General features: G+C 32.4%; 1 protein-coding gene across 3 annotated transcripts; it reads left to right on the top strand.

Annotated features, from left to right (window-relative positions):
* The first annotated feature begins 1,449 nt into the window (after positions 1-1,449).
* Positions 1,450-6,957, top strand: LOC144843555 (uncharacterized). 3 transcript variants are annotated; one of them, XM_078700399.1, is made up of 5 exons: positions 1,450-1,542; positions 2,706-3,249; positions 4,057-4,151; positions 4,492-4,819; positions 4,862-6,957. In XM_078700399.1, exons 2-5 carry the CDS (start codon positions 2,776-2,778, stop codon positions 6,086-6,088), a joined length of 2,124 nt encoding a protein of 707 aa, XP_078556525.1. In that variant the 5' UTR covers positions 1,450-1,542; positions 2,706-2,775; the 3' UTR covers positions 6,089-6,957. The 3 variants fall into 3 exon arrangements, with proteins under 3 accessions (XP_078556525.1, XP_078556506.1, XP_078556515.1); XM_078700380.1 differs by having other exon boundaries at positions 4,492-6,957; XM_078700389.1 differs by lacking the exon at positions 1,450-1,542 and adding an exon at positions 1,741-1,885 and having other exon boundaries at positions 4,492-6,957.
* The last annotated feature ends 3,967 nt before the right edge of the window (positions 6,958-10,924 follow it).

The raw sequence follows: 10,924 nt of genomic DNA on the forward strand, positions 1-10,924 counted from the left end.
GATTTGCGACTATGATAACATATATACACCTGTAAACATTCGTCAAACAATTCTAAACAAAATTATGTTTAAAGGAAATGAATCGTTGCAACAAACCCCGGCGGAGTATTCGTTCAAGGTTTATGAATAATGTTAGTCAGCTGATTAAAAAAAATATCTATTTCAGCTGATTTTGTGTAATTGTATTCTTGTTTATTTTCTTAAAATTGGTTAAAACTTTTGACACACACTGTCCTTAGTGGGTGCGAGAAAAATAAAAAAATAAACAGATGAAGGCAAAACAAAACAAAAAATAAAAAAACCAAACAAACAAAAACAATACTGGATACCAGCTGCGAGTCCAAAATATAAACTAACACAGAGGGCGCTAGACAAAAATCACCCATGCTTGAAATTTCAACAAAATCTAACAAAAAGGTAACCTCAGCGTGTTCGCTCGGTTCCGGCTTGTTTGATTAAAAATAATTATTTAGCCGAAGCAAGCTGAAAATTATGGTAGCCTAGGCCGTTATACTATTGTTGATTTGTTTGCTATAATCTGTATTATAAAGATTAGATTTTACGAATTGGGCTGAACATAACATACATGTTGTCCAACCATGGACCTATAATTAGTTTGTATCTCAGAAAATAGAGGGCTTACTTTGCTTTTATCAATATTATAGAGTAGGTCAATATAGTACAGTATACAATGAGTAGGCCTACGGATCTACTCAATAAGTTATACATATCTATAAAAAATATCTATATCCAAAGGCAATAATTGACTCCTAACTACGTCAGGAGGCCAAACTCAGTGATTTCAGTGTGTGAGGAGTTATTTGTCCCGAGGGTGGCCGCATACGGGCGTCAAGTCGTCAACTGTATAGTCAGATCATTTGGAAAAACAAAATCCTTCTTATCATAGATATTTAAATATATTTCTGAGAGAGAAAGGAGGCCCTCTATAAATTGTAATACTACAATAACAAACAAAACGACGACCAAATTGGATCATGCGCAATTGTGAAATGTTTATAATTTAGGCTAACTGAGTTCAATCTAGAGGTTAGTTAAATAAAGAACTTTATTATTTCAATGTTTGTATTATTGTTGACGTCTGTCTAGGTTTACTGTAGTAGTTACTCAACGTTGTACGTATGAAGTTCCATGAGGATACAGCAGATGAGGAACATGCGTTGTAAAATGGCTATTAAAGCCCATAATGCATTATTGTAGACTTTGATAAATTATACGGACTTGGAATTAGAAAATTTGATGTGTAACCATTGAACAACAGGCCAATATATAGCATACGCCGTTAATTTGCCATTAATTTAAGAATTCACGTTCACCTTTTGTGGATATAAGATCATTTCTCCACAAAAAGATCGACGCAAAAATAGTTATTTTTTATTATTTTTTGACCTATGACACGCGCATTGATATGATGCGCATGCGTATGTGAAATATTTTGCTTATGATATGCCGCCCCCCGGAATCGAATCGAAACAGCTTTTCGCCACTACAGTTTGCATAATTGTATGTTCCTTTATTTAAATGGTAAGTAAAACTATTACTGGTAAACAATCAATATTGTGAAAATACGAACACAAACGTCAAAACTTAGGCCTACTTATTGCAACAATGTAAACAATATCATTTTTGGGAAATGGCGATTTCATCGTCGGCGGTGACGTATACACGCCCTCTATGGGCTATGAATGCGCCGCCCGCTCTTTTTTGGTTAGCCATTTTTTTGTAATCGCGTTATTTTATTTTCTATAAAAGAGGTTGAGATTGTTGTTCAATTTAAAAAAAACAAGAACAGTTTTCATAAACAGCATGTCATTTCTAGCGCACACACACTAGACTACCCAATAAATCTAAATTCGTTTAGTTAGAGGTAAGTTGTATGTCGACGGCGCGCTTTGCTTTGAAGGCATTAGTAGTAGAGGCCTCTAGCCTATCTAGGCTTGTTTAGTTATTGTTATTGTGTAGGACTGGCGACTGTTTGAACTAGGCCTAGTGGATGTTGTAGGGCCTAGGTCTCTCTAGCTGGCTTGATGAATACCCTTTTGCTTCCTTTGTTTAACTTGTTGATTACAATATGCAAGGTTAGAAATTATTAATAGTGTTTTTATGGGTAGTGTACAGAGTGCTTTTTACCGGCTTTTTATTGTGAAATTTACGGCAGTGTATACGGTATATGTATAGCGCCCTCTGTATATTTTATTTTGATCATCGTCAGCCGTCCGTGGTGGGGTACGTTGTGTGGCCTCTCAGTACGTGTGCTGTACTGTGATTTTCTGATTTTATTTCTTTGATAATGAACTGTATAAATAATCAAAAACATTACAATTTATAATGCAAAAAAAGACTGAATATAATATTATAAAAAAACAGTTTCTTATATGAAATTCTTTTTTTTAAAAACACAATATTTAGTGAAAACTAAAAAAAATGAAAAAAATTAATACAGTTGATACATCTATACAGAGGTACAGTAGTTTAAACAATTCATGAATAAATAGGGTTTTTTTAAAATAAATATAAAAGACAAATTTTAAATTGGATGCTTAGTTGAAAAAATAAAATATTATATGACTGTACTGTAATTTAGACCTAATGATTCCATCAAATCAAGCCTAATTAAGCTTATCCCTTGCTCTGATATGTAGTAGTTCACCTGCAAGGCTTCACAACATGTTCTTCTCTTTTTGTAGTAAACCATTCAGTATCTTTTGATACAGTTTTGAAGCAAAAATTGTGCCTCTGCGCTTAAAAGTTTCTTTGATGGAAAAGCGTATTAGGAAACCAACAACCAAATATCTCTTATTAACAGAGAAGACACTGAAAAAGACCCTTAAGGACAACTTCAAACATTTAGAATCTAAAAAAGACAAAATTATGGACTTGTTTTTAGATGGAGCAGATACAAATTCATTAAATATACAATTGATAAATTGGTTAAATCTCTACATGTCATATTGCAAATCCTTTGACAAATATTGCCTTTTGCTGACAAATGAAAATAGACAGCAATATAAGGAAGAGTCTTTGGTTGGTAATCAATGGCTTGCAGATGTAAAGACTGCCATCAAGTTGTATCAAAGTCAAGAAGAAAAACCAGGAAATATTCCGGTTTTTCCCGAGAGACCAAGAGTAAAGGAACCTGAGAAGATTACTGTGGATGATAAAACCAGTCCCGAAAAAGAAGTCTCACAATTACCTGTAGAAATGATTGATTCTAAAAATAATGATACAAAGGTACAGTAAATGTTAACGATTCCTTAAGATACAGTAACAAGCTAACAGTAACATCAGTAAATTGAATGAGAATTGCGTTCAATGGCCTTGCAATTTCATTTCACCACATTTTTATTTGTTCTCGGTGATAGTAAATGGTGCAGCGTTTAAAAATAAAATAGCCATTTCGTGTCGTGTTGATAACTGTTTAGGAGCAAATAATGTTTGTAGACGACCGCAACCAAATTTGAAGGAGTTTCATAGCAGTGGTAGTAGGGAGAAAACACCCTAAAGAAAATACAACCTCAGCAACGAAACAGACCATTTTATTGTGAATAATAGGCCTAAACATTTTTGTATTGCGCAAGCCTAACCAACCCAAGATTTGTTCGAACATGTTTTTGTAACCCTGTACATTATTTTTAAAAATTGCATGCATGAGTGAATTTTGCTAGCCTAGCACCCTCAATTTGTTTTTGTTTTTTTCCAGTAACAGAAAATCAACAATCTTGAATGCTGACAATTTGTGCTGTGCTTGAAACAACATTTTTTTTCATCTGTATTATAAGATGTTCTTTATTTATAGGTTAAACAGACACCCTTGCGCTGGTTTTCTGTTTTTTAGTATTTAATGGTATAAAAAAAAATTGTGACATTGTCGATTTGGTCTGGTTTTTTGGAAAGTTTCATAGACTGCGGTATTTGTCTGTTATACAGTAGTTCCTAGCTTGTTTTGAAAACTAACAATAACATAGACATTTTTACTAGGTTCATACTGTTTTACTCAAAATAAAATTTCAGAAATGAGTTTATTTTTTTTTCTTTCAGAAAATGAAGTCTATAGAAAAAGTTCATGTTGCCCCTCTTTCATCAAAGAGCATTCCTGCTTTATTTGCTGTTCCATACAAAGACAAATCTAATGGGTATGCATATTTTTATATTTCATTAATAATTGACAATTCGCAATATTGAGTAGGATGTATGCTTTACTCTAGGTTTGATGAATTTGAGGGTATTTTGTAATTGTTGGCAATCCAGATATATTAATTCAATGGAAAAAATTGATTTTGTGTTGTTTGTGTATATGCACATTTGCCGACATTGTATATTCTAACATCCAGTTGATTAGTGATTTCATTAGTGCTATGTTCCAACGTTATAATATGGGGTGTACTGTGCTCCATTACTACAGTAATTCTTGATATAACTTGTAATGTTACTGTATGTTGTTGATATTACAATGTTTGTTTGTTTTATTTATAGGAATCCCAAAAGTATGCGATTATGTAAGAGAGTTATTTACATAAAAAATGGTATGTCATACAGCAATTATGTTCCAGTAACGCAGGCTGAAGCTGATTCAAAAAATATGTTTGGTATTGAAAGAGTTGTAAATGTGCTGGATGAGAATCATAAATTTAAGCGTCATATGGTTATTAAAAACTGGGTTAACCATGTCAAGCCAGCTAAGGGAAATATTAGCCATATTATGCCACCTAAAACACATACTAATACACCTTTGGTAGTTTTGCCTGAAAAGTTTGAGGAGATTCCAGTATCTAAACAAATACCATTACAACAGTCTTGTTTGGTTCCAAACACTAAAATAGAGACACCACAACAGTCAATTCAGAAAGATAAGCCAGTTGTGCAGACCACTGACTCTCAAGCAAAACATCCTATAAGCCTAGCTAGCCAAACCGTTTCAAATACATCTGATATTAAAATCACTTCTGTGTTTTCATTTGCGAGCAAAAATGATTGGGTACAAAATTCAAACAATCCAACAAGTTGTAATGTCCGATCCACTGATTCAAGTGGCAGTTTATTTTTTAGAAAATCTGCAAATGAAAGTTTAAAACAAGTCGTAAGAGAAGGAGTTGTAAAAGTAGCACCAACAAATAACATCCAGTCTCCTGCTTACTTAGTAGGTGACACACAAAAAACTACATCACCAAATAAAAATATTGAACACTTACTTGCAGCACATTATAGAAAAGGGAACATGATACTTCCCACAGATCATACATACATTGCTGCCACACATCAACCCATTGTAAACTTTGTTGTAGAACAGAAACCTAATTCACAGACATATATATTGGGATCAAAACCAGCTAAGCTAGATGAAATAGTTGACAAGAATTCTAAATTGAAAAGCAAAAAGAAAAAATCAAAGAAGTATGAACACAGAAAACACAAAAGAAGTTCACAGAGAAAGACAAAGAAAAGAGCTTATTTTCCACAATTGGAATGTTCCTCTGATTCTGAAGATTCATCACAGAGCAGCGATGCAGAATTAACTAGTCAATCAGCATCTTTCAAAATGTTAAAAGGAGTTGAGCATGCACAAATTGAAAATAGACTAGTAAGAAAAAAGAAGATTCTAAGAATGTCATTGCCAATTGGTACTGCATTAACAGATACTGAATCTTCTTCAGAAACTGAAGAGGAGTTAAAGCATAATAGAATTGTGATAAAAGAGGAACCTATGGATCCCAGCGATGGTTACTTGAACAGTTTTCTAAAGGAACAACAGTTAGCAATGGATACGTTACTAAATCAATCAAATACAAATACAGATTTTCCTCTTGTAATGATAAAAAAGGAACCAGTTTCTGACACAGAAGATTCTTCAGTTTCCTCAACAATTGTTAGAATAAAAGAAGAACCAGTGTCAGATGAAGAAGATCAGCTTAATGCGAGAACTGAACCACCACATGAGGAAGACTTAAGTGAGGTCTGCACATCAAGAGAAGATCGTGTAAAGCAATTAAAAGAACGAATTAAAGAAAAACAGACTGTGTTGGCAGCATTCAGAAAGAGACCTCGTATTTCATTGCTTGTTAATAACATTTAAAACATTGAACTGCAGAGTTCCTCAATTCCTCTGAAATAATTTGTGAATACTATGTGTTCTGTATATTGTGTGTATACCTGATGTAGTACAGTAGCTTTTCACCATGAAGACTATGAGCACTCTCACAGCTTCGTAGTTGTTCATGATTTGACACTTGTAAGTTTGTATAAGAATTGCTCATTGTCTAGTATTGAACGTTTTTTATGCTGTTTATTCCATCAAACGTTGTTTGTTAATAACATTTGATCTACCAAATTCAGAAATAATAATAAAGTATATAATGATTTTATAATATTATGTTAAACGAATGGTAAACGATTTTTTTTATGTTAGGAAATTATTAATACTGTTATTACATCGAGGCTATTATTTATTTGCCTATGATACCTTAAAAAAGATGTTAATGACTTAATCTAATTAATGAATCGTTTATTTACCTCATTGGTAGCCCAAATTACATAGTGGTAATGATTTCAATTTCGAAGAAAAACTTTATTTTATTGTCATTGTAATACTGTAATATTTTATTACTATTTCGATTTTTGTTTTAGTTGACACTAAAGTTTGAAAGTTGCACATCATCTGATAGTAATGAGAAATATTAAAATCGTGAACAAATCTATTTTGTATTTATTGTATCACCTATTACTGTATATAAGTTAAATTGATGTATGATTTTATATTCCACTTCATTTTAATATATTTAAGGTAGTGGGAAATGTTCAATAGATAAGGGAAAACCCCCGTTTCACCACTAACTAGATTGCTTTTTTTTTATCTAAATGTTTTATGTCAATCTTGCTTTGATAAACAAACATGTAATTGCACTGTGTATAGAGAAAGGCATAATAAATAACATAACCATCAAAGATCCGTTTTGAATATTATGGGGAGGGGATATAAGATGCAAAACAAATTTATTTGTCTACGAAACGTGGGATCCCCGCCCACCTTTGAAAAAAAGTTAGGGTGAAACATATCCACCCAGTGATAACCACCAATAATAACACGTAAATATACTGGTGAATATTCATAATTTCTCTGTAAGAAAATGATTGAAATGAAGTAAACAAAATGTATTTAAATTTAAACCACTGTCAACACCAAGTATTGTAATACTTGATATATTTACAACTTTGCTCCATTCAACTTTTTTTTGTTCAATATTAACTAATCCACCAGTTTTTTTGTTACTATTTTAATTAATATTGCAGTGAACCATACTTTTTTTAAAAACTAGTTAAATGCGGCCAGTAGAAATATCTATACATTTAGTTAAGACGATAATCGCACCTCTTGCGTTACTTTGAGCCCGTTCGAACCAAATTATTTCCCCGGCTAAGTTCACTTTACGGTCACCATAATAACAGTTAACCTAACTTCGCTGGATAGGGGCCAATTAGTCTAATAAACACAGATGGATGGTTGCTTTTTATTAAAAAGAGAACTAACCTGAGTTTAGGATTTATTGACCTATTTAAATTGTACATAAAAAGGGAACAACGTAACCTTTAATACAGCATACAGTACTGCATCGATTAATTACAAGGTGATTGTTGATAAACATTGTTTTTTGGTGAGATGAGTAGATCTTAGACAGGTCAATAAAAAGAATTACGTTAGGCTGGATAGTGATGTCTCCTTTCATTACGTTCGATATCGTTCAATTAAAATTGAACTGTGCTAGCCTATTTTCAGAATATAGAATGTACAGTACAACACAATGAAGAATAGTATAATTCTGATAGGAAAGACGGTATTTATAAGGACGGTGTGGTCTACTGTAATATTTTGGTCTTTCGGTTTTCTGTTCCAATGTGGAACCTAATATTCCAATGGTCCTTAAAAAACATACAATACAAGAAAAACAGGAAGACACATGTAAATAAACAATACATTACGATATTAACACCAGTACAAGAGTTAAATTTAAGTTTCCCGTTTATGAGCTCTATAATAAATGTCACCCCCCCCCCCCCGCCCCCGAAAAAAAACATGAAGATTATTAAATGGACTTTGAAGGCCATTTCGCAGTTTTAATAAAGTTAATCACTTCTGTAGAAAAAAAAACATTGACAAAAAAGTAATGTTTTTGTAGTTTTAAATAGAACCAAACTTCCAGTCGTTGACAATGTGTTGCTTTTTAAAAAAGAATGTTTTCAGGTAAACTATTATGTGACAGTTAAAATCGCATATTTAACAAAAACGTTTTTTCAGGGGGATGATATATCTTTAAAGGCGTATTAAAAAACCTTTTTTACGTTCAATGTACTTTTAAACATGATAGCATATAAGCAATGATGCAACCACCTTCACTACGAATATGCCAGTTCTCGTGCTTAGAATGACGTGATTCTGACGTCAATTACGTATTACTTGAGAAACTTGATAACAACATTATAAAAATCGATAAAGTTGAAGAAGTTTTTCTTTATTCATATCATCATTATCAACGTATTAAGTAAATGAAAATCAAAATATAATTGTTGTCGACATTTTACCTTAGCCTCAAACGTCATATCAATAACATTGAAACATAAGACGTGCATGTTCTGGTTATCAATTAATTCAAATATAGGCTTGTTCAGTTGTTTTAAGAATACCGTGAGAGCTAGTGAATGAACTATTATTTGCAATTGCGATGCCGATTGGTTTACACCATCAATGAAGTTGCTATACTACGTTCCCATGGTTACTATACGCAAGACAAAAATATGAATGGACAGCTTGGCGACATTGTATCACTTGTAAATAGAAATTTGATCTAGCATAGTTCAAGAAATTATTACACATAAATAGAACAAGATCGTATACAACAAACACTTAACCGGTGGATCTCTACATTCTCAAAATTTACACCTATTTTAAAGACATTTTAGTTGTGTAACTTGCGTATTTTCAGAGAGGAGATTTTTTCCCTTAAAGATGTATTGTCCCCCTGAAAAAATTTTTTTTAACATTTTTTTTGTTGAATATGCCATTTTAATGTCACATAATTATCCACGAAAAAATGTATTTACCTGAAAAAACTGTAATTTAAAACTAAAAATGGTCAAACTGGCTGCCGTTTTATAATAAAACAGTTTCTATAAAAATGTAAAAGAATCCTATTTATGATTAACTAAATTTGTAATTTGTTAACATCCAATAGTATTTGTTATGTATTAATGTGTTATATTTGTTGATTTTAGGCACTTAACGTAAATTTATCTGAACTATGGATATTTAATGTAAAATTTGTTTTCTTTAATATAAAGAAAATGTAATTATCTATCAAATAAGACCATTAAAAAAATATTCTGACAAAAACTTAGTTAGTTACAGGTAAAAAAGTATACTTTTACTTATATGAACAGCGCCCTCAATCTTTATTTTCCCAAAAAATACCACATTTTATGTGGTTTCAGAAACGGAACTGGTTATAACTTTTTTTAAAGATTTTTTTTACGGTAAGTTGTAATTTACATACCACCTCTACCAATTACTACAGCTTCATTTAGATATGATTCTGCATTCCAGAGATATGTGATTTCCTTGTTTACTGGCAGCCATTTTGGATTTTTCCCACCATCTTTGCAACGAGTGACCTATATTATGTACCATGTCTAAAATATGTTTCAATGACCAATATGATTACTCCATGTTTTCCTACTTCGTTCAATACCTATATGCGATTTCGGCAATCAAAATGATATTCCAGTTTAGGCTACTGGCGGCCATGTTTGATTTTGGCCACCATCTTAACAACGAATTACCTATGTCATGCAACATGTCTAAAATATGTTTCAATGACCATCAATACTTATGTTTTGATATTTCATTTGCCTATATGTTACTTCTGCAACAAATGAAATGTGATTTTCCAATTTATTGGCGGCCATTTTGGATTTTGGCCGCCATCTTGAAAAACAAATTACGACCAGAGTGACTCCTAGGCAAAAATCAATTGGTAAGTCCCAACGAAATTCTATGCCAAATTTGGCGCTTTTTTGCCTCAAAATTTGTTGTTAAGCCACCTGACTATAAACGTGACTTTTGTTTTCACTGTTGCCCTAGCTTATTGATTATTATTATTATTATTATTATTATTATTATTATTATTATTATAACATCATTTTATTATAGACCCTATATTATTTGTTGTAAATTGGTTCATATTTAGACGTGACCTACATTTTAATGAAATAATCAAAGCACCAGTAAAACCAGCGCTTACAATTTGTAGGACCTTGGTTCCACCAACTTTCAAATCTATGATCCGTCACTGATGTACAGATCTAACATGTGAGAGTAAAGTAAGAAGACTGACAACTATCAATCATTATCTCAGTCGTAACTAAAATTTGATTAGATTAGATCTACCCAATAGACTCATAAGGCCTACAGTATAACATACACATGTCTCCCAACTTGAGGCGGTGGCGGACCAACCGACTCGTACGTACCACTGGTCGAAGATGAGGGATGTCAAACAGGATGAATGTGTGTGTTCCTTCACAAAATGTAATGTATTCCATTACATTAAATGTAATTTCGAAATAAAACCCAGCTGATATAACTCAAGTGCTATGGGCTAACAATTATATGTAGGCCTATACCATTTTTCGTCTTTAAATCATTTAGGCGTGTTTAATGTACATTAACGTCATTAAAGAAAATGATATCCCGAATAAGCTTTTTACATAGCAACATTTCAGAAATTATTTCCTAGTTTACGGTTGTTAAATTTATTTACTACGTCATCACCAATGGCAAGTACATCTATTTATAGACAAATTCGCGGCGTCAACCCGAACATCTTCAATTATCTTCTCTGAGGAAGGCAGGTACATCACC

This window comes from Antedon bifida, chromosome 1 (assembly GCF_963402885.1).
Source record: "Antedon bifida chromosome 1, ecAntBifi1.1, whole genome shotgun sequence".
Taxonomy (NCBI): domain Eukaryota; kingdom Metazoa; phylum Echinodermata; class Crinoidea; order Comatulida; family Antedonidae; genus Antedon; species Antedon bifida.